This window comes from Tachysurus vachellii, chromosome 21, assembly GCF_030014155.1.
Source record: "Tachysurus vachellii isolate PV-2020 chromosome 21, HZAU_Pvac_v1, whole genome shotgun sequence".
Lineage (NCBI taxonomy): Eukaryota > Metazoa > Chordata > Actinopteri > Siluriformes > Bagridae > Tachysurus > Tachysurus vachellii.
In genome coordinates this window covers 5960681-5985658 of record NC_083480.1, presented here as the reverse complement: position 1 = coordinate 5985658, position 24978 = coordinate 5960681, and the positions used below count along the sequence as shown (strand labels likewise).

Genomic DNA, 24978 nt, shown 5'->3' with positions numbered 1-24978 from the left:
CACAATCTCAAACCACAACACACACAGCACTAACGCTTCAAGGCTGTCTGTGTTTATACATATTACTATACAACTGTTCTGATTTACAATGTACTACTTCAAGGACTGGGGCCATGCAATGATTCAAAACATACAAGAAACTCAGACAGTTAGATTAAAAGTCGCATAAGGGTCATGTATTTTAAGGTCACTGGAAGACAGAGTGCTCTAAATATGTCATCTATTGCAAGTAACATTTTCAATGCAAATGTTCACCCTTAAGCTGATCCAATGCAAAACTTTGTAAATAGTGGGATAGTTTGAATAAGAACAGGTTTCTAGTCATTGTAAAAATTGCAAATACTCTACACTATATGTCTGTCTGTGTAAAACATCTGGCTGAAATAATAACATGATTATACATGTATATTTATATATAATATGGCAGGTAAGTTCTGTTTGAATTGGTATATAGTGAACTTCAAAGGAACAAGTGCATCCAGTCTGTTTTATATGAATACATGTCTGATTTCCGCTTCCAGGCTTTCGTTTATCTGTCCTGTGTAGGTGCTCTATGTTGTGTAGAGTACACCTAATCCAGAGACTCTCTTGATGATGTCTGGGATTTATACGAGCCACTCCTTCTTCATTACCTTCGATTTCCAATGCTTGAATGCTTCAAGCCGTGTCATTTAAATCACACAAAGCACTTGCTTTATATGCACGTCATAAATTATTGTGGAGAGAAAATCAAGCAATATTATATGGCTTTGAAGCCAGGCCACGTGTCAGCGCCTCTTTCGGAGTAGTAACATAAACTGTCCTAGGGCTACACTCTATAAATAATGACTCGCATCAAAGAACAGCATATTAAAAAATCATCCAAGTAAATCACAAAGCAGCTCTGTTATAAACTCTGACAGATCACATGCAAGATGAATCGAAATAGCCTACATTTAAAGCATGGGTTACAAATTGTGAAGATGAAATCAAATCACATTGAAATGTTTGTTATATTTTTAACTGTAATCTTAAATCTTGGGAAGCAGCTGGTTATTTTACATCCTGTCCCAAGAAAAACCTCTTGAACAATTCTGTTTCCAAAAGCAGCAGATGTTATGATTTAAATTGATGATGCTTGGCCATGTTAAGGATAAGATCTGAGTCATGCTTTCAGTACAACTGGTTTGAAAACCGAATTGGATTTACGCTCACCAGCCTCTTTAAAAAGAACACCTGTACCTCTGCAAGTTCATACAATTACCCAGTCAGTCAATCATGTGAAAGCTGCACAATTCATAAAGTCACAAAAATACGGGTCAAAAGCTTCACTTTCAGTAAATCTCAGCATTTTTGTTACTGGCACATGGGCTGTTGTGAGTAAAAAACACCTTGTATTAACAAAAAATAAATCAATAAATAATCCAGTGAGTCACAGTAATGTGGGCAGAATTTCATACTGTAGGAAGGCCACAAGAACTCAAAAACACTCTTTACATCTGCACATGTTTCAGTGTGCCCAGGCTCAGCAAAAACTGGACAGCTGAAGATCAGAAAAACATCACCTGGTCTAACTGCATGAATTAGAGCCTAACAATATGGCCTGTGAGCTTAAATTCTGTACATTATAAAATATTTCATATAAAGTTCTGGAATTGCTGGACATGAAGTTTTTTGTTGGTTTATTTAACTTCATGAAGATTAGATAAGCTTTAAAAAGTATGTTATAAACAGTATTTTATGAACCTACATGGTTCAGCATAAACAGACGAGTGAGTGCCAGTCCTGCTTCTATGCTAGTCTGTGCTTCTTATGAAATCTGACAGTATATTTACTTTGGACACTCCATGTTTGGAATTTCTGCATGGTTTAGCAACAACTGCTGGCCTCATTACCGAATTAGCTCTGTCACCTGAAAGAAGAGACCCAATTCCCTTTTGTCTCCCATATGCAGTCATCCATGCCCTCCCTCATACGCCCTATTGAGAGGGCTATAAATTAAAGGCACACTCTGACACAGACCCCTTCCCCAGCCCAAACACAAACACAGGGAACCTATTCAATAGGTTATAAATCCATGGTGCACTTTGACACACGAGCACACAAACACAAATGGTAGGACGTGACGAGCGTTTGACAATGTGAATGGATGGACGTGCATATGAAGGACATTTGCTGTGGCCGGCTCGTGGTTGTGTTTGAAAGAGAGAGGGACAGATGCTGCAGATGACACGCATCTCAAACTATAGAGGAAGCACGTCTGTGCATCTGCCATGGTTAAAACCTGGCCTGACCCCTTGACCAAGAAACTAAAAACAAAAAGACAAGTGAATAAAAAAGAGAGCTAAACAGAAGGGCTCACATCAAAAAACCCAACTACAATTATAAAATCAGTGATTTCCAGTTAACCATGATCAAACATTCACCTTTTACAATTTAATAAAAAACCTCTGTTTTTCTTAATCGGGTTTCAGATATTACAGAAATGTCATGCTATGTGAGATTAACTGTTATGAACCTCAGTGCAATTTCACTACAGGGCCAAACATTTTTGGTCAGTTGGTCAGTGTGTGCTGGTTAAACATCACATTCCAGAGTTATCTCACCTTTACTGTGATAATGTGCTCCAGTTTTCTGTTCTCTTCTGTGAAGGTTTTCCACTAGATGTTGGATTGTCGGTGTGGATTTGTGTTCGTTCAGCTACAAGAGCATTAGTGAGATCAGACACTGATGGTGTAAGAGTGAGGAGGTCTGGGGTTCAGTCAGTGTTCAGTGGGGTTGAGTCAGAGTAAGGGCTCAGTGCAGGACACTCGAGTTCTTCACTCCAACCTTCTCAAACCATGTCTTCATGGAGCTCTGTGCTTTGTGTACAGGTTCATTGTCATGACGGAACAGCGTTTAAGGTCCAGTGAAGAGAAATTGTAATTTTATGTCATAGAAAGTCTTCAACACAACAGTTTGGGGACAAACTGCATGAGTGTGATGGTCAGGTTTACACAAACCTTTTGTCCACGTGAATAATACATTCTCAGTTAATATTAGTTAAATCTTAAACACTTAATCCACTAACCCTTACTGATATAGGCTAACCTACAGTCACTGCATGCGTAAGGATGTAAAGCTGTTTAGCATTTTCCACTGATTGTTGTTATATTCCATTATACAGTCCCTCCAGGATTTCAGAGTTTTTTCAAAAATGCTTGATTTTGCTGCATCTTTTTTTAGTTTATTGTTTATTGCTCTTTTGAAAAGCACTTTGGCTGAATGTGAATTGTAATGACACTACACAACACTTCTTGGTCCAAGTCTGCAGGAGTTTGATTTTCCGTTCATTTCAGCAACTGCAAAATCATGAAATCCTGGAGAGGACCGATCCTAAAAAGATTTAGCTATAGATCTAAATTTCTACAACCACACAGTGCACGACATACTGGGAAAACCTGTCAGTTGTCACTGTGACACAGTTGTTAAACAAATAGCATGGATCTTCCTTACTATCATATATTTTAAAATATATTTCACCAAATTGATGAAGAAATGTTTTATTTATTTGAAATCTTGCTGAGGTTTCCAGAAAAAAATCATCAGGTAAGAAACCAGTTTAACAAAACTGGTGGTATAAACAGAGAGATGTCTTCCTTCTCACTTTTAGTTGAACCCAGAATGTTTGTTTTGGGGAACGTAGAATATTGATTTTAGTTCTAGAAAATCTATCAATTTTATATATAGAAGAAAATGTCGCCATTTGACCATACGAAGGGTTTCATCAGATTGAGGAAACATCTCAATAAACAGTCAGGAAATGGTCAACATTAGGCCACAATGTTTATTCAGTAGTGTTGTTTCAACTTACAATACTGTCTGCATTTTGTAAGACTAAAAAAGGTTACCATTACAGTCAGCTGTGCTTACACGCTACCAGTTGCTCTGGCCACTCTGATGTACACACTGCCTTCAGCCGAGACACACACAAGCACATTTCCAAATGATAGGCACTTTGAAGGTTTAAAACATTTTGTGAATATACATTTATATATTTTTATTCTATATAGTTTTTAATATGTGAATAAGCATTTGGACTCGTCTTTAAAAAGTCGAAAGCATAAAAAAAGATGAAAAAGTCACAAATAAAATGTGAAAACTCAAAGGTGGCCAATGGAATATGATACCACAATATAAGAATCCTTTATTTCTTTTTTTTTTTTTTTTCTTTTTTTTTGCAGTACCTTTCTGTGTTTATGTCCAGCTGAGGTGGCTTATTCAGCCATAGAGGTTGTTATTATACGGGGCTGGCAAGAGGAAGTTAAAGCCCATGAATGTGTGGAGTTCAGTATGCAGTGAGAGTGTGTGATGTGTTCAGAAACAGGGGCCTCTTCATTCTGCTCTCCTTCTCAGTACGACTTCATGACCTGTCGAATTCTTACAGGCTTCCAGAGGGACGGGCGGTGGGGGGCGACCACTGAGAAGGAACTTCCGAGACTCATTATCATATTAGATGAGCGCCGGGCCTTTAACGGAAGCAGTTCTCCACTTCTAAGTATAGCTTCTTAAACAAAATGAACCTGATTGGATCAGAACTGTTTTGGCGTGAATGCATGTGAAAAAAGTTACCCATGTGTCTGAAGCACAGCTGAGAGGGTTAAGAAGCTAAAGGCATCACACCCAAGAGAGAGGAACAAACTAATTGGGGCTGCAGACTCAACCATTCAACCACAAAGCCAAAGAACGTCAGCGTATGTATAAACGCACCGTGTTTAAACCGTATTTTCTGAAACGCCAGTATGTCACTTCCTTTTAATCACAAAGATAAACTCAGTGATATGACTGATGTCAATGCCAAAAACATTTGGATCCCCACGGAACAGGATTCCAAGGCAAATTTATAGTGGATCCAGGCATTACAGGTGGAAGTCAGAACAAACTAAACTGACATTAGCGTCCAACCAGCGTGCGATAGCACAAGGAGGAAAAATGAAGTGGAGTCAAACTCTGACAAGCACGTCCACGTAACAAATGGGATCGAATGGCATTAAATAATAAAGCTATATGTGGGTAGATTTTGCTGTACACATGTCCTGTCACCTATCACCTTTACGTCCAATTACCGACCGAACCACGAGCGATATTACAGACGAAGCTAGAGCTACTCCAATAAAAAATAAATGTTGAAAATTATTCAGGTGGACATGAAAACAAACAAAACCAAAACCAGGGACAAGATTTACACTGAAGGATAAATGTTAATCCAGAGCTCCGTGAAAAATAAAGAAAGGCATTTTTAAACACCAGAGAAAAAGATAAGTTAATGAAATACATCTTTTACATCAACATTAGACATGCTAGGACGAAATAATGCTGAAAAAAAAGAAAGCAGGACTGATACAGAACAATTCTATTCAAATTGTTTTCACTTAGATTTAAAGTTGTTTTTTTCTTTACAAATACATACTGCTACAGTTAAAAAGTAGTCAGCGACTAAAAACAGCTCCTTTGACAGAAGATGGATGACAATTCCTCACCTTTACAGATTGTGTGTGTTTTGTTTTTGTTTTTTTTTACTTTTCAGCCTTTTCGAATAATACACAACAAAAGCTTAAATACACTGAGATTTACCATAATTGCTTGGTTTTTTGTTTTTTTTTTTTTCATTAAAAAAGAAAAAGAAAGGTCTGAATTACGATACTCTATGCAAATCTTTCTTTACGTTACTTATGTTCCTCGGTTGCTGTCTTAGTTTGGATCTTGTCTTGAACGTGTTTGTCGTCGTCAGCGATATGGGACAGTCGTTGTCGTCAGTGATGAAGTTTAGCTTTACAAGACAGCTGTGGAAAAGGGAGTCTATGCATAAAACTCCTTGGTAGGAGCTTTTTGATACACCGCTCCAGAGGATTTCCTCTCACCGAGATCATAGCTGCCTTCATCCTTCTTCCTCATGCGGTACACCAAGAGAAGGATGAGGAAGATGGCAAAGAGAAATCCAATAACTCCACCAGCAATGACGGCTGTGAGGCAAGAAATAAACGAGAGGTTAACTGCAGCTCGGGGTGTGTGTGTGTGTGTGTGTGTGTGTGTGTGTCTCATTTCCAATGTTAATGTCGGTGACAATCATCTGCCTACGGCTCGTACATCTGGGCTCTGGCTTTCTAAATTCTAAAGTTCATCAAAAGCAGGCAGCACTCTGCCTCAGTTAAGCCTCACTTAATTACCTAATTAAATAAAAAGAGCTCTTTGGCTGCTTTTCAGGGGAAAGAGCAGAAGAATGGTGGCAGAATGTAGGAAGCTGTCTGTCCACCCACATACCCACATAGCAGAACCTCTCTGGTGCAACATATTACCCAGACAGAGCAAAGCTAACTCGCTTTTAATATTTCTCCACGGATGTAAACGTGTTGAAATTGTTCAGTTATTTGGAGGTGATGCTGTACGCTTTTTCCCTTCTAGTCTGAAGTCTGGGGTGGAGGTACTGGAAAGGCACAGGAGGCAATATAGAAGAGATTGAACAGTCTGAGTTGTAAGGTTCATTAAACGTTATCTATCTGACGGCCAATCATCATCCTGGATGAATTCACCATGTTTTATTTACATACTAATAAAGACAAAAAGTAACACTGAGCAATAGGTGACAGCTTATTTTACACCTAATGTGCCAGAACATTTCGTATTATACTCTGCAAATATTATCTTTTTACCTGCAACATGTTCAATAAAACTTCCCAGTGTCTGCTAGCATGTTAGCATGCTAGCCTTAGACTGCATATTGTATATATTTTAGTACAGTTCAGTGTTTTATAATGAAAATAAATGGTCAAATATCTTGTTTTGAAAGAACTTAATAGAGATTTTAAAAACTTTCTCAGCGCAGATGAGAGATCGCTTAAACAGAACCAGGTAGCCTTAAAAAACAAGCAGTACATACAGTAATAATACGTCCATTAAATTTTGCTAGTGCTCAAAAATGATGAACAATCTGTGTTAAGCTGTAAATGAAGATTTCAGTATCTCAGGATTTTGCTAGCTGAAGTGAAAAATCTTCACAGATCTTCACACTGAACTGTAGAAGATGAGGGGTCACAACTTGTAAACCCTTTTAGTGTGGGATTGTAAGCAGCAGCAAGACTACTTTTACAAACATTACCTACCAAGCACAAAACCAAGGATTTGTCAAGCGATCACTGTTCACTAACGATCACAAACAATTTTAGATTTAGCACAGAAGCCCAACATAAAGAGGCTCGCGACCAACATGGCCGTCATGCCTACCTGCCAGAACCTCTGTCCTCTGGAAGAGGTTTTCTGAGTGCACTTCGTAGGGCTCATGGGGGGAACGAGGAGAGCTGGTGGTGCCGGCGACTGGATTTATGCGCATATCCTCCGTGACAGGAACCAGGGGCTGAATAGAGAGCAGAGGAACTGGCTTTAAAATGCAGCACAATGGCAAATCAAACCATCACAATGGACTGTTTTCACTCCTCACTTCTGGCACAGTGATATACTTCTACACCGTAGATTTGCTTATATATATCATCCAATATTTGTCCCAGCAGGACAATTCTAAAATAAAGAATAAATCACAAAGGAGGCTTACAACATTCCGGTTCTAATTCAATAGGTATTTATAAATCGTTCAATAAAGCTTCAGTGCATGCATTCTTCTTCTAATGATTTTTCTAATGAATAATTCACATGCAGCCTGCTGGTTGGCTTAATTCGGCCTAGCAGGCTAATGTTGTTTTTTTTTTTTTATTCGATTAATTGCAATTCCAGGGTATTATCCTGTAATAATTTAATACCTCCAAAAGGTGTGATGTGCAGCTAAAGCACCTACGCATGCTGCTGCCAATACACTCCCATGTTAATGTGACCTTTTACATGGCGCACAGTTCAGCAAGATTGAGAAGAGTGAATGGAGTCAGTTTCTCCAGTTCCGTTTCTGTCACGTGCTACACATGACACAGTCAGGGATTTTAGTTAGAAACATTTTAATAAAATATGGTCTTTCAGTGAAGACTTTGCAGTGAAGGTCCATGTAAATGCGTATTTCAGCCTGTGGTCAGGGTACGAGATCAAATATTTGGAGTTTACTGTATTGGAGTTTACTGTATTTCAGTTCACTGAGATTCAGTTCATCAGAGAAAAATCATACACAAAAAGCTCCTAATTTTGATTTCACAGCTCTGTTAAATGTTTTCATTTAATTGATATATGCATGCAGCTATGCATCGATAAAACTCACTAGCTAAAGCAAGAAATTCTTTAAATGTTATGGTGCGTTTAAGTCATGTCATAAAGATCGTATTTACAAGTTGTAATTACGAGTGGGAATGTCAGTGGTTATTATTCTAGTCTGTCTGTCTGTCTGTCTATCTATTTTTCTTTCTTTTCATTTACAATATTCTCCTTAAATTTGGCTCATGAATCTTAAGCTAGATCATTTTCCTCTCTGAACTTTCTTTCTTCCTTTGATTACAAACACAAAAAGGAACTGCACCCGATGCGCATTTAAAAAAAACCCTTTCTGTAATTTTTGTAGCTCGTTACATAAGTGAAGGTATACCTCCATCTTCCTCTTCCAACTTCCTAACTTGTAAATACACACTTTCTAGGAGGAAAAGCAGTTAGTCCTATTTATCCCTATTTATGATAGGAAAATATTGTTAAGTTATTGTTATTATAGTGATTGTTATATTATAATATAGTGATAATGATCAGAAAATTGTCAGTTGTGTACTGAAGTGTATGTCTGTGTATTTAATGTTTAAATAAATAAAAAACTTTAAACTAACCTCTGTCCTGACAGGGTGTCTAGGCAATTCTCTTGTGTGGTCCCATTCCCGGGCTGTGAAAGTCTCCACTCTGAGTGTGAAGTCTTTGGTGGTGTCCTGCGTAGGCTTTGCTTTGGGTGCTATGAATAATGTGCTTTTTGTAGCCATCTTCACCTCTTCCTCACCAGCACCTGAAAGGAGCACCAAAACCAATCAGCACAAAAGCACAACAGTCCAGAAAGCTGAGCGCTGAGTTAAGACCCTTAATGGATTCTAGGACAACAGCAGCAGCTTAACTGAAGAATGTGTCATTTCTTGAACTGTAAGGTCTTACCTGAGCCTGATCCAGAGCTGAAGTCATCGTCATCTTCGGGGTATCCTCCAGACCCTGGGTCCTCCAGGTAGAGATCATCTGTGGAGGACGAAGTCTGTGCAGCCGTGACCGATGTCTACAAGGAAGAAAGAGTGCAAATAATTACAGATAGTTTCATGAATATTTGCCAAGAAACATAACACCTGGTCTTACAGCTTGAGGATTAAGCCTGCTGGAGTGCTCCCTAAACAGATGCTCGAGGATTTCAAACAGTCCGGTTGCTTCCTTACTTTGGTTTGTTTGAACAGATATGAGGTGAAGTTTAGATCTCAGAACGACACCAAAGGATTTTGATTTAGCGATGCAACACGATTACAAGATATGCTCAGCAGTTCCTGATGTGGTAGCTAGGCTAATGGGAGCGCAGTCCTGGATCGTGACCAGAAACATGGAGTGCCCAGTACATATGCCAGCTTTTGCTAAACATTAACACAACTTGGGGTTGTAATTTTAAAAAGCAACCAAAGTTATCAACTGTTAGACAGCAGTCCAGATGTGGATCTAGAAAAGTAGCTCAGGAACTGAGCACCTGAGAGAAATGTCTCTGAGGTAATAAGCATATGAAAATAATCGCCCAAAGACCAGCACTGCTACTGTAGCAGACCCTCTGTTTTAAGTCAAACAATATTATCTGCGTATAGAGAAAACAGCTCATGAGACCAGAGGCTACACAGATGGTCATAGTCTTTCCATTTTTATTTCTTTTTCTGAACCAACTGTTGTCTTGTATTTATAAAAATCTGGATAAAAGACAAATGGTCAAAGCATAATGTGTTAATTCTCCCTGTTTTATATTCTAATCTTTTCGCACTAGTCATACGTTTTTAACATGAAATGCCACAATGAATGACTTTAAACTGTATTATTTGTACTCAGAAAGTAATCACTAGATTGGATAAGCATTACAAGGTCATTCCTGTCATGCTTCAGTCATGTTAGCAGATTATCCTGTACAAAAGGGTTTTTATGTACTTGGAAATTTTACAAATTTTACCTGAATAATCTTTCACTAAAAGGTGCTTTCGAAGGCATCAAAGTAAAGCGATATGCAAAACCTACAGTTGGATTTGACATTCAATCTATGACACTGGGTCCGTTCCCTAATCGCAAGTGGAGCTTGAAAAGTGCTATTTCAGTCATAGCACGTTCTGCTTCAAGCTCTCTGCTTATCTGTGAAAGTCTGCTTGCCGATAAGAAGGCTTTGTTCTCTTCACGACATGCTGCAGTGCAGATTGCACCTGTGCTGGAGAGGCTTCCTGGTGGGACGCGTCACTGGTTTATGGCACAGGCAGCAGCAGCGCCACATGTTCGCTCTCAAATTAGAGAAGTCATGCCCCAACCATCGCCTACCACCCCCACCCCCCTTATCCCTTGGCAACCACCCTGGGAGGAATGACTTGTTTGTCTTCTAGTGCTACAAGTGTCCTATTGAAATTTTAGGAACTGGCTGGAACTTTGACAATACAAGACAATAAACCTGCACAATAACAACTGCAGAATAACGCTAAACCCAATAACTTTAAAGGCATGAATCCGAACATGACTTAATAAAAAAGTGGACATGTTTTTGATCTCCTGAGATTTGAGTTTTATGGGATTAGGCCACGTCTTGTTTATATGCAGGGGTGCTCAATGAAGAATCAGTGGTGTGTCTTTGTGTGTTGTGGGATAGCTTCTCAGACACCATGACAACCTCGGTTCACTGCCAACTTTACCGAGTCTCTGATCGTTCAGTGAGCCTTTCCATACTGATTGGGTTTTACAGGGCACACAATTCCAGCCAAATCCTAAGGTTACGTGTGCAAGATTGACTCGGTTTACATTCCTGCTCTGAGCGTTTGCATATTATTATTGCATATATATGCAATATAATGTTAGAAATGTCCATCTTAGAGAGCTGACTTAAAACACACTCAGATACCTTTTAATGTTAATGTCTGTATTTCAATTTAAGCAAATCATTCAACAAAATTAATGAAATAACAAAATACAAAGACAAAAAGCAATACAAGCTTCTTAAAGAATGCCGCTCAAGCCTGGAATGATTAAAGAAAACTATTCAAAGCAACTTCATTTCAATTTCTTCATCCTGGCACTGAATTCCAAGCTACTCAGTAATCAAAACTATACATGTGAAGCATACAATGAAGCATATAAGGAATTCCATCCAAATCAACAAGCTTCAGTGATAATTATGAAGGCCACACACAAACACACACACAAGCGATGTAGCATGTGCCTTGTTGATACAAAGGTTCTTGAGAAGCTTTGTCTTTGTCATATAAATGTGCCTGTTTGCAAGGAACTAAGCACTATTCACAATAGGCAAAGGGGCAAGAAGGAGGAATTCCTTATAAATACACTCCCTTCCAAGCCCTGGTGAGGACAAGACCATTGACGTGACTTCAAAGAACTTCTGCACCACTGATCTGAAACCTGTAGAATAGGGTTCACACGTACAGTGCAGACCTGAGCACAAAACCTGCCGCTTGGGCCGATTCGCTTTGAAATGGAACATACTGAAGTTGACAAGCCATCGTGCAACAAAGCGCAGCCTTATAAACCTATCTGCTGGTTTCCTTTGATCTACAGAGCTGCACTCTTGTTGCAGAAACCACTCTCCCATCCCCCATCACGTGTGCGCTTACTCCCCCAGACACACACCATTAAACTCCCAAACAGCCTGGCTAACAAACCTCAGTGCCCACCCACTCGTCCAACAAAACATCATCAGGGGCAGGACGTGGTTCGCAAGCTGTCCTTGAGAACAACTGTGATTTCTTGTGGTTGACCTCTTTACAGCTCCTACACCCATCAGTGCGAAAGTCTGGTGGTCAGTCTAACAGACAGCAGAATGAGAAGTCTGACAAGTCCTCTATAACGAGAGACCTTATGACTTTGTGGCCCTTATAAAGTGGCTGCCACAATAGTTATTTTCATCTTTGTGTAACAAACAGCAAGCCAGCTGGAGGCTTACCTCTTGCCATAGATGCACACACACAAGCAAAAAGATGGATTATGGAGAAAGAAGAAACAACAATGTGACAGGAAACGGAAAAAAAGAGAGACAGACAGCCAGAGAGAGGAGGGGAGAGGAGGGAACAACACAGGAAGCATGCAGAGGGGAGAGAGAGAGAGAGAGAGATTACTTCTGTTGCCTGCAGGTTACTTCACTAAAAGCCTGTCAAACTGCACGTTCATGCCTAGCAACCTTTGAAAGACTAGAAAGGGTCCCTCGGTGCAGTGTGTGGTTAGCTGTAAGCCATGTTATTACTCAGACAGGCAGCAGATGGGACGGGAGGGAGGGGTGACGTGGAAACAGGCTAGCATTTTTTTTTTCCAAAAGGACTCACCTTTCACCTTCAAGGGAAATTCTCACAGAATTCTCAATCTTAGTCTCACCCTCTATCAGTCTGTATTTTATAACACAAATATCTAAGGCATTCATTTCTCAACAGCCTAAACGCAAACACACAAACCAAAAGAGCTTGTAGTGCTTCAAAAGCAGAGGTCCAACTCCGATGGCCTCAAAACTCTGCACTAGAAACAGTGTGATATCTTTTGCAAACCTCACGGGCAACGAGAATCTGAACCTAGAAGGTTGTCGCATGCGTCACTCTTTGCACTTGTGCATGCAGGAACACTGAGGATCACACAGCTTTTTCACTCATCAAAATAAAAGGGCATATTCACATCTTTAAAAGTTTAATCATTTAGTTTGAAGCAGTTAAGGCAGCTTGTTTGTCTGCAGGCTACAAGAAAAAGTCTGTGGTTGGCCATCTGCCTTGTTCTGTGAAAGCAGTATGCTCTTGGCCAAGACTATTAACAAAACTGGCTTACTCGACTAACTGTGTATTAATGGCTACATTTTGGCCAGAGATCCCTTAAAAAAATACATTCTTTCTAGGATGGCAAAAGGAAACTTAAATTGCTGGAAATGTTTAAATAGATGCGTCTTCAGTTTCTCGTTCTACTCTCCACCGTATAATTTCAAAACCTCAAAAACGTTTAAGAGAGCTTTCTGGGGAGACAGCACAGCTACACTGAACTTATATTCAAACTTTGGAGTTGATCTACAAAGCCAGAGAGAAGAAGAGATCTATAGCGTAAGCAATACCGATCCTGCAGTCACCGGTGCAGCTTCTTCCGTTGCGAAAGTCAGCAGCAAAATTTTTCTGTCAGCTTTATCACCTCTGAAGAGGAAAACAGCTGACCGTAGCTTTCCTGTCACTGTACTGTGCTGATGGGAAAAGAAAGAATGATACTGTGTAATGGATAGGAGTCCACCTCCAGAGAGCCACCGCAAATGCACCTGGCGAGATCCGTTTTACACAGCAGCTAACGCTTGACCTCTGATTTACTGCCCTGCTATGTTCTGCACAAACAGGCCATGATTGGGTGATAGAGATGAAACACGAATAGTTTTCAAGAAATCGAAGATAATCATGGAAAACTTTGGAATATTAGAAATTTGTTCCAGCAGTACAGCCAGAAAAAAAAAAGGGTTAATGTGTGGTATGATTTCTAGTCTTCCAAGCCTGAGATTTTATGGTCCTGCTGGGGTTCATAATCAGGCACTAATTAATAGTCTTTCCGAGAGGTGAGGGGGCTCCTAGAGGAAGCAAACACAAATCAAAGTCAAGATCAAACCAGGGAGGCCTGTATATGGTCCAGCAGTGTGGGTAAGGTAAAATGTTTGTGAAATTATATCATTCACGGAACAAGAAGGGCCTAATCTGCACAGGAGCATGCTCAGTCAGGCACGTGAGACCTTTCGACAAAGCAAAGCAATTACGTAATGCCTCAGTCGTTCTGCAAAGTGGTTAGCGAGTTCTTATCTCTCGTCTGAAATCTTTGACTCAATGGACGTTTCCAGTTCTAAGGAATACTGTAGAATGAGGTAAAGCCTAAAGGTATAAGTGCAGTGAAAGCCTCTGATCATGCTCTGGCAGGACTTCACGCAAGGTCTCTGTGACCCTCATACTGTATGGTTCCAAGAATTTGGGAAAGCGCTAAGAGCAGGGAGGCCCAGAACGTACATCGATCCAGCAGATAATATTTCAAAATACACGTAAACCATTGCCATGCGGCACGGCTTGAGCCATGCGAAAACTTTCAGAGTTATGGGAACCTACATCTAAATGTACATACATGCTTATGTTCATGACTTGACAGTAAAAAGAAGACTTAAAGCCTTGAGACCATGCCAGAACCACAGCACAACTACAAAAGAAATATACTAATGTTCATTAATTTCCATTCATACACTATAATTTATGGGCAAAAGTGTTTTCCAAACTGTTGCCACAAAGCTGGAAGCACACAACTGTATAGAATGTCGCTGTATGCTGTAGTGTTACAATTTCTCTTCACTGGACCTCAAACACTGTTCCAGCATGACAATGACCCTGTACACAAAGCACAGATCTCCATGAAGACATGGTGTGAGAAGATTAAAGTGGAAGATCTCGAGTGTCCTGCACCGAGCCCTGACTCTGACTCAACCCCACTGAACACTGACTGAACCCCAGACCTCCTCACTCTTACACCATCAGTGTCTGATCTCACTAATGCTCTTGTAGCTGAATGAACACAAATCCACACAGACACTCCAACATCTAGTGGAAAGTCTTCCCAGAAGAAAAAACAACTTAAAAGAAGGAGATAAATGTTTAATGAGATGTTCAGAAAGCACATATGGGTGTGATGGTCAGGTGTCCACAAGTTTATAACCTAATAGTGTTCAAAAGTTGTTATGCATTTACCAAATGTTAAGTTAACAGTAAATATTAAACCTTAATTCTTTTTAAAACTATTATTAGGTGCGTCAGTGTAATAACACAGTAGCGTAGCTTTTGAACTACTTCAATCGGCTTGTGATAACAGAAGCCTTCCATCCCAGAAACTGAATCTGAGAACCACAAACCTCTGTGGTCTTCTTAAAAGAGCAGCTTCTGCTTACGTAAATTCACATAAAGTTAAAAAAAAAAAATCCTTAAAGTAATTTAATGTGCGTCTTAAACCCGAAATCAATTCACTGGAAAATTCCAATCAAACAACTTCACTCTTCTTTACTTCGAAGCAGCAACAAGGGGGAAAAAATGGGTTTCTTTTTTTAACCCCAACCGCTGGCACCCGATCAGACAACGCATACAGCCTCTATGACTTCCTCTTTCCAGTATTGCTTCCTCAGAGGAAGACTTTCAATTTCATGGTTTCCAGTCCAAACAGCAATATTCCCCACATGCCCAACAAGCCCTAGAATATCTTTCTATCCCAGCAGATCCATCACTAACAGTAATAAAGGCTAGAAATTGGCATCATGATATGAAACAAACATCTGGACACATCGTATCTGTCCATCCTGTCTCCTGTCTACCCCAGACCTGGTTTTTCTGCTTTTTCTTCAACTCCGTCAGAAGGATCTGTTCTTAACGTTGACCTCATTGTAAAAACATTAACGGCATGAAACTCATTTGTGGGTTGGTTAGAGATTTTCAGGGCTGTTTTATCGAACGCTTCACAGATTCATGACCACGGAACGTGTTTTAAAATGATTTGTGCTTTAAGAGTTTTTCTAATGATAACTGACCATTTTTATCCACGGCCCTTTCAGATATTACGCTTTTTGAATTTTAATGTGTATTCAGCCCAAAGGGCAAAGACGATTCAGCGCGGAATTTTAACCATGAATAATAAAAGCAGCACAATTTCTTTTTAAAAGGAACACCACCTTTTATTAACTATTTTAAATTCAACAATCTCTCACTAAACAGCAGCAGCAAGAGGAGAAAGTTTTTTTTTTTTTTTTTTTTTTTATAAATTAACTGTCCTTAAACAATGAATATCGTTTTGCTCTGATGTTCCTTTGTGCTCCGCTGGTTTTAGAGTCAGAATCCAGTATGTTTTTGACAAACGTCGGCGCTCGGTAGAATAGATTTCACGCTTCTCTGACTGAATGTTAAAAAACGTGTATACTCGAGTAGGCACAAATACTTAAAGTAGTTATTACTGCATGCAAGGAATTTTCTGTTTTTTATTTGATTTTGACACGTTTTTTCCCCCCTCTATACTCTTATGGAACATTGCTTTTGACAGAAAATCATTCTGTGTAATCACATCTATGTAAACTATTTATGGTAATAAGTAGCACATAGAACGTTTATTTAATCAGCTTGAGAATTTTGGGCTTTCCCACATTTCATGTCTATTCATGTTGATCCCTGATGAGTCAATGTAAAGATCACATTCTAAAGAAGGACAAAGAAAACTACTGTGTCTATATTGAAAGAGTTACCTGTCTCAGCCTCTTGGGCTCTCTGTCTTTCTCTCAGTCTCAGCCTCTGTCTCTCTCTCTCTCTGTCTCAGGCTCAGTCTCGCTCTGTCTCTGTCTCAGGCTCATTCTCTTGGTCTCTGTCTCAGGCTCAGTCGCTCTGTCTCTGTCTCGCTCTCTCTCTCTCTGTCTGTCTGTCTCAGGCTCAGTCTCGCTCTGTGTCTCTCTCTGTCTCTGTCTCAGGCTCAGTCGCTCTGTCTCTGTCTCGCTCTCTCTCTCTGTGTCTGTCTGTCTGTCTGGGTTTCTGTGTCTCTGTATCCTTTTCGGGCTCTCTCTCAGGCTCAGTCTCTCTCGGTGTCTCTCTCTGTCTCTGTCACAGGCTCATTTTCTCGGTCTCTCTCTCTCTCTCTCTGTCTCTGTCTCAGGCTCATTCTCTCTGTGTCTGTCTCAGGCTCATTCTCTCTCTCTCTCTCTCTGTCTCAGGCTCAGTCTCGCTCTGTGTCTCTGTCTCAGGCTCATTCTCTCTGTCTCTGTCTTAGGCTCAGTTGCTCTGTCTCTGGCTCTCTCTCTCTCTGTCTGTCTGTCTGTCTCGGTTTCTGTGTCTCTGTATCCCTTTCGGGCTCTCTCTCAGGCTCAGTCTCTCTCTCAGGCTCAGTCTCTCTCTCAGGCTCTCTCTGGCTCAGGCTCAGTCTCTCTGTCTCTGTCTCAGGCTCAGTCTGTCTCTGTTTCTGTCTCTCTCTCTCGCGCTCTCTCTCTGTATTACTTTCGGCCTCTCTCTCAGACACAATCAAGTTGGATGGTTGTAAATTTGTATTATTTGTGTAGCACACATTATTGTTTTTCACATCTGCATTATGTGCTCACTTTCTGAAATATGCAACACTAACAAAATCTAAAATAAATGTTCTCTGCCATAATTAAAGCTGTTTCTCATCTGTCGTCTTCTTTTTATGTATTGTTATAGAACCTACAGTACGTCTGAATAGATTTACACAGATGTGTACAGCAGTCCATCAGTTCCAGTGTACTTTACCCTGTAGTTCAGCCAAATTCTGCATTTCATTTAAATTCACAGCATTCTGGTGAGGTTTCAGTAAGCATATAATCGTCTGCTTACTATCCTGCCACTGATCTTTAGCTCTAGACAGACGATGGGCACTTCACAGCCACTAAGCCAGGGTTTTCTATGGAGAAGCTCTCGTCTTCAAAGAACTGCATCCAGGAAAAGCAACCTGTCTGCTGAATAATTTAATTTGATCTTGAGCTTTTAACAGTAGATCATCATCAGGCAGCTTTACAGAATGGTATCAATTTAGGATAAAAATGACACATTTATAGATTTATCCCTAATGAGTAAACCAGAGGTTGCGGTCATGAGGAACTCCCTATGACGATATGAGGAGGAAACCTTGAGAGGAACCAGTCTCGAAAGGGAATCCGTCATCCGATTTCTAGAGTGTGCGATTATAAATCATTTCATTTCGATAACTGTGTACAATATGGTCAGAAAAGTGCAGTTATGTAATCAGGAAATTTAATCTAGTTATAACATGAAGTCTGTTCTGTTGAAGTTCTTATGAGTGAATTCACTGTGAGCAGGTTTTGATTATGACGTCATGCACCGTCATGCAAGTGTGCCTTGTGTGATCATAATGATTAAAATAAAACTCAGAAATTCTCTGAGGACTAATTCTGGCCTCACAAGGGGAAAGGACTCATATTTGCAGGGTTGCTTTCAAACTTGTTTCTTTCTGAATTATTAATCGTTGTGATTAGTGTTGTTCAATACGTCCCTTTTGTGCATGCAGGCTAGCAAAATATTAAGCACTATATTTTTTTAATTCTAATTCGATATTATTTTTTTCAGTACGAACTCTTGTAAAGTTGTAAAGAACATTGTTTTTGTGTTGTTTTTCTTTTGATGTCACTGTGCAGAAAAACCTGAAAACGAGGAACTGCCTTCGTATAAGGCCAGTAAGAGCCATGTTGATTTTTTTTTATTGTTATATCCTTTCTTTGTTGTTGTTCTTTTTTCTCTCTGTGTGTGTGTGAGTGTGTGTGTGTGTGTGATGTTCCTGGTGCAAGCACTCATACGACACAAAGGTTACTTAATTACAGTGCTCCGGTCCTTGGAAACAAACTTCACCATAAGTTCTGAACGCTCAGAGCAAATAGCACTGAGTGCAAAAAATAACCTAAAAGTGACTACTGTAAAATATATTCTTTTGTCTAAAAGGAACTTCAAGGAGTTTTTAACAAGGAAGTTATAATAAGAAAAGCCAAGCAGCGAAACAAACGTAAACAACGGTGAGTTTGGCATCTGAATAGCAAACAGAACAGCTGTTTTTGTTATCTGCTGACGCCTGGGTTGTAGAATAGCTACGTTTGTTTTAACTGGCAGTCTGATGACCTCTGACGAGCACATCATGAAATTCTACTCCTGATTAAATTCTATAGTCTTATAGGTATGTCACATAACAATGGCTAATTAACTTAAGCTTTACCAGCTACATCCTTCATAAAGACACACAAATTCCCCAGCCTTATTAAAGTCATTGACAGGGACAACGTAGCTCACAGGGCTTTCAAGGATATTCTTAATGGAACCCAGAGGACTGCTGTGATGGGGCTTTGCTTTCGTATCTCCATGGCTCCCTGTGACTCCAAAGCGGATTATGGCCACCCTGTGATTTCTCGACCCAGTTAAACTGCTTTTGATACACACAGAAAAGCCAAGAATTCTTTGTGTGCTGTGAAACATTATACGCTGGGAAATGGGCTTCACCCTCTGAGTCAAGATTTGAATAAAAATACTTAAAGATTTGGTGCAGTGCAGCAGGTCTATCCGGTCCAGTTAAAGAAGGATGCAAAAAAAAGAAATATATAAAAAAAATCTGTGGGACGTTTGGAGAAATGCATTAAACGGACATGCATTAAAAAAAATTGCTTTCAGAAGCCAGAGATTTAAAGGAGCTCAAATCAAAGAGGCAAGAAAAGAGGCTCAATGTATATTCATAATGAATATCTAAGCAGACGAGATAAATGATGTAAATATGAATGTGTGTAAATAAGTAGAGCTTGGTGATATAATACCGGTCTGGAAAAGCTTTGCAAGATTAATGATGTATGATAAAGATCATGAGCTGTAGCTATACCTTAAAATAACCAGCCCACAATTATAATTATATAACAATCTATTATACTGCTCTTACCTGAAGCATTTTGTCTGTGAAATAGAGAAAAACAAAAGAGCAAAAAGTGCTAAACTTCTCCTCAGTGACTGCTTGACTGCTTGGAGATCCTGACATTTGAACTGGCAAAGCTGCAACTCTTCACAATGGTATATAGTTAACACTAATAATAACAATATTTATTACATTTCCTTCATACGCCGTTGAATTCAATTCAAACTGTCGATTAATTTCCTATTACCTGATTCATTTTGTGGGGACACAGTGGCTTAGTGGTTAACACGTTCGCCTCACACCTCCAGGGTTGGGGGTTCGATTCCCGCCTCCACCTTGTGTGTGTGGAGTTTGCATGTTCTCCCCGTGCCTCGGGGGTTTCCTCCGGGTACTCCGGTTTCCTCCCCCGGTCCAAAGACATGCATGGTAGGTTGATTGGCATCTCTGGAAAATTGTCCGTAGTGTGTGATTGCGTGAGTGAATGAGAGTGTGTGTGCCCTGCGATGGGTTGGCACTCCGTCCAGGGTGTATCCTGCCTTGATGCCCGATGACGCCTGAGATAGGCACAGGCTCCCCGTGTTCGGATAAGCGGTAGAAAATGAATGAATGAATGAATGAATGAATGAATGAATGAATGATTCATTTTGTGAATCAGGTACCTAATACATTTAACATCTGTCATTTTTTGGTTTCTTCAGTTTCCATAACACAGGACTAAAAGATTTTACAGGTTCTCAAGAACATCAAAAGTAGCTCATCAGTCCAAGACATTAAAACCGTTCAAGAACTTTTAAACTGTCCCTCAGTGATAGGATGGACTTCCAACCTCAACTCAGACAGCAGAATCTGCTTGTACTGTTCTCTGATGATACATGGCTTTGCTTGAATTTCCTCATTTGTAGGTCGCTTTGGATAAAAGGATCTGATAAATAAATGAATGTAAATTTAATACGTATGTGTAAATGAATCAAACATACAACATTTTGTAATTAATTTTTAGTGTTGGTATGGTCTAGTGCTTTTGGTCTTTATCAGCAATCAGGTCTGCGCTGAATTCAGAGTTTATGATGACCCATTAGTTCCTCAGGAGCTCTCGGTTGCACTATTATAAACTGTTATACAAAGGGCATTATTTACATTTACATTATTTACTGTCCAGTGTCACCCAAATGAGGATGAGGTTCACTTCTGAGTCTGGTTCCTCTCAAGGTTTCTTCCTCATATCATCTCAGCACATCTCATCACCATTCACTTCCGGCTTGCACATTAGGGTTACTTTTAATTTCTGTATTTATTTATTTTTAATACTATTTTATTTATTTTTTATTTAGTTTTTTCTGTTTCCATACTTCTGTAAAGCTGCTTTGAGACAATGTGAATTGTTAAAAGCGCTATACAAATAAATTGAATTGAAATAGTACTAGAATAGTGCGCGCGCGCGCACACACACACACACACACACACACACACACACACACACACACGTAACACGTTAAAAATGTAATTATTTAAATTTGACTTGCATTTATTTATTTTTTTGTCAGTTCATAAATCGCACAAAAGGGAACGCGTAACATATCGGATGGCTGACGCACAACTTGCCAAGCTTTTAGTGACAAAACTATTGCTTATTTTGGAGAGAATCAAACCTAAAACCTTATGTAAGCATATAAAAGTATTATTAGGTACAGACACAGCTTCTCTGCGGCCATTTAAAATTGTCTGTCAATGTTGCGTGTCATTAGCAATAAATTATCTTTAACCGTGTAAAAATTAATGACCCTGTAGCACAGTTAAAAAGATCAAGCTGGAACTTATTTCATTTCCAAATGATAGCAAACTACTAAAATAACATGCGGTATAACGAAGGACAGATCAGACGGCCATTTTATATTCACAGTCTCTGGAAGGGAGTTTCTGCTAACGCACATCTGGGCACCTCAGAGTGCTCGGCAGTGTTCTAAGTTTACTGCGTACCTTTCAGGCTTACACCAATACAGTGTTTGCATGGACTGGAAACATAAGCTGAAGGGAGCATGACTTTCTCAGGAGACCAGTGAACAGGAGATAGATGTGTGCACTGTGTTGGAAAAGCCTGTCATGCCTGTGCTGAGCTCGGAGACTGAGAAAGTGTAACTCGAGCAGATAGCCGTTTCCAGATGCAGTCGGACAGTCCTGCTGACTGGGATCAGGCACAGCTCGGACACTTTCGCTGCAGCATGCTGTCTGTATTTATCCGCCGTTCCCTGGTGAAAGGCTCCGTCTCTAATTTTCATGCCAGATCTTTCTTGGCTCAAGAAAAAAGGGCTGGAATTTCCTGCCAACTTTCTGAAGAATAGCAGCTTTTTAACAGGAGGTTTACACCAATTACTTTGTGAATGTTTTACAACATCCAAACAAGCGCTAACAATACTCGCCAACTATGAAATGTGGCTAGAAATGTACACAAGAGCCTTTATTATTTCTAGCAAATTGATCCGTCAGGCTGCCATAGAAAAGCAAATGCGAGCGCACATATCCTATCTTCGACACATTCCCCAAAGTGCTCCAGGAACCCCCAGCTTTGCTCGTGCTGCTCAAGAGGATGAATGAACTCTTTCAGACTGCAGTGTGTCTGGAATTTCCTCCAGTGCTCTCTAAACACAGGTGGCACATGAGGAAGAAGTCAGCAGGAAGCTCATCCTTACAGCATATGTAATCGCCCTGAAAAGCACACGGACCAGCAGGCAATGCAGCTGGTTATGTATTTTCACTGCAAATGCTACATAAGGCTCTGGGCACTGGGAAAGTTCTGGGGGGAAAAAAATAGAAAGAAACAAACAGGAGGGAAAATTTATGGTTTAAAGCAAAGCAGTTAAAAGATTACAATCGGTTCATTTCTTAGATAATGACTGAGTACATTCCAAATAGAATGAAGTAAACCCAAGAGTTATAATGTGAAAGGAAGCTTGTCTGAATCGAATGTGCCAGCTGGGGGTTTTTTATATGTCACAGAGACACAGACAATGTGTTAGTAAATAGTTTACGACAGACTCGGACTTGATGGCCTCAACAGCATGCAGGGAAGGCATTGACAGTGGCGATGATGTACACCGGGAGATAACTGTAGACACACTGTGAACGAGATTCTTACAAAAAGACCTTCACATTATTCACTCTAAACAGGCAACACTTCCTTCAGCCTGCCCTGATGTAGACAGATAGGCGAGGTCTCAGTCGGGATTAGGTCATGGCTTTACACTCCACAACACTCCCCTCAGGTTCTCTCCTCATGGGATGCTGATGTATAAATTAGTCACCGGTTCAAAGTTTAATTTAATCCAGATTTCTGCTATTGCCCAAGTGCCTGTGGCATGTTTTATCCAGTATCTGCCCTGGCCTTTTTTCCCCACTCTATGACAGGAAACACTTCTTAAGTGTCAGCTCATTAACCTCCCTGTGGTCGGAGGGGGCAGGCCATGAAAGGGTCTTAACCGGGCAAGGGGGCAAAGGCCAACAGACAACAATGCCACAATGGCCTTTTCAGAAAATTAAAAGAGAGCCTAGATCTGCTTCAGGCGGTTTCTTAAACATGCCCAGGACCCCCCAGGGTAGTGTGAGAACCACAGAAACAGACACCACCCTCAGGTCTCCATCTTTCTCTACAGTTACTTTTTAAAAGTCTTTGCACCAACATATGACGTATGATACACTGACATTAGTACATGATGGCTGTACCTCATTTGGAGCTGTAATTGGGCCTAGAGATAACAGTTTAGGCTAAACTGTTCCATATCCATGAGTCACAGTGCAATCCTTACAGAGATGGAACTAAATGCGTGTCTTCCATTAAGAGGATTTGGCCTCTAAGGGGTCAGAAGACTGTGGTATTTGGTGGGGGTTGGTCGTTCGCACAGGAAAGCAGAAAAAAACCGTGATGCCAAGAAAAAAGGAGTAAGATGAGTAGATGAAAGAAAGTATAGAAAGCAATTGAAGACAATAAGAGGATAAAAACGACTATGGAGTTTTCACATAACTGATTTAAGAGGCTGGAGAGTAGCCATTAACCTCCAGGACCAGAGAAATAAAACACGTAGAGGATGGCTGTCTAAACTGGCTTTGCTGTCAGAAGCGAAAGAACACTGTTGTGCTCCCGGGGCAGGTAGGAGAATCGCAAAATAATAGTATAAAGGAGGTATGCAGGCCGCAGGCTAAAGCACCAGGTGGTGATTTGTGATCTCATTATGTGGGGCTTATCCGCAATCTGCAGCGGTACTGAAAGATTTTCAGTTTGTGCACCTTAAGCACCGGGCTAACACCAATGAACAGCGTTGGCCTGTAATATCTCTTCCAGGAATGGAAGGCATTATATCTCGGTCTTCATGGCATCGCAGCTTAGAATAGTCTGTGGTTAGACCTCAAAAATGAAGGATTTCAGCATGAGCATAAAGATGGGGTGTACATTTAGAAATGTGAAATGACTGCTAACCTCGAGAAAGAAACTGTTGCAACACAGCACCAGACACAGCTGGACTCCTGCAGGCCTGTAACCCTTTCACACAGAGGCATGGCTACACCGAGGATTAGCAGTTTGGGAAATAAGTAGGGGCATTGTGGCACAAGTTAGAGATTAGTCGCATTTCCTGGGGTTCACCAGCCAAATCAGAACATGAACACAGGGAGGACCGAGCAACACCACGGAGGTCGTCACTCAATTTACTTGTCTGCGGAGTGCATTCAAAGCGTGCGGCCGTAACTTAAATTCATTTTTTATGTTATGTAAATAATTCCAGGACACAGAAATAGGTCACGTACCCAAAGCTGGCCTGTGCTGTAAATATTTCATGATGAAAAAAGCATGTCGGAGAACGTGCCTCTTCCTAACAGGCCCCTGAAGCTGTGTTGGAGGACAGAAAGCACCTGCACAGAGAGGACGGACATCTTGCTAAAGTGTACAAACAGCCCGCTTCGTCCTTCGTCACATGCGAGATAAAGATCGTTCATTAAATGTTCGTGTTGAAAACCGTTTTCAAAAGTCTCGCTAACTGCACGCGGCGTTTCGTTTTCCTCCCTGCTGTAATTATGAACAAATCCGTGCAGTTCACAGGGTTATAAGTTTCATTTCCACAATCCCAGAAACTGTCATTTAATTGCACCCTGACCCTTCGTGGGCTGAGAAACTCGAGAGAAACTGGTGAAGCGTGTGCAGAATTCGTACAGGAGCATTCAGACTTGTCCTGGGAATCGCTGAAATCCAGTCTTCCATAATAAACAAATGGCCTGCCGTGATTAGTCGTGTTCTTTTGTTCAGCAAACAAATACAAACTTTTGATGCGTGTCAGATGTCAAATGAGGTGTGTTTAGTGTGACTGTTTTTCAGTCCCAAATGTTATTACTGTGTGTCTGTATATATTATAACGCAGTTCA

General features: G+C 40.3%; 1 protein-coding gene across 1 annotated transcript in view; it reads right to left on the bottom strand.

Moving 5' to 3' along the window:
• Nucleotides 1-3791: 3791 nt before the first annotated feature.
• sdc2 (syndecan 2) overlaps nt 3792-24978 on the bottom strand; it is a 35904-nt gene continuing 14717 nt past the window's right edge. Inside the window, exons 2-5 of the mRNA XM_060896790.1 lie at nt 9076-9190; nt 8763-8932; nt 7240-7369; nt 3792-5981 (exon numbers count right to left, since the gene is read on the bottom strand). Of these exons, the coding sequence (XP_060752773.1) occupies nt 5818-5981; nt 7240-7369; nt 8763-8932; nt 9076-9190 (579 nt within the window). The 3' untranslated portion in view covers nt 3792-5817. The remainder of the gene's footprint in view (nt 5982-7239; nt 7370-8762; nt 8933-9075; nt 9191-24978) is intronic.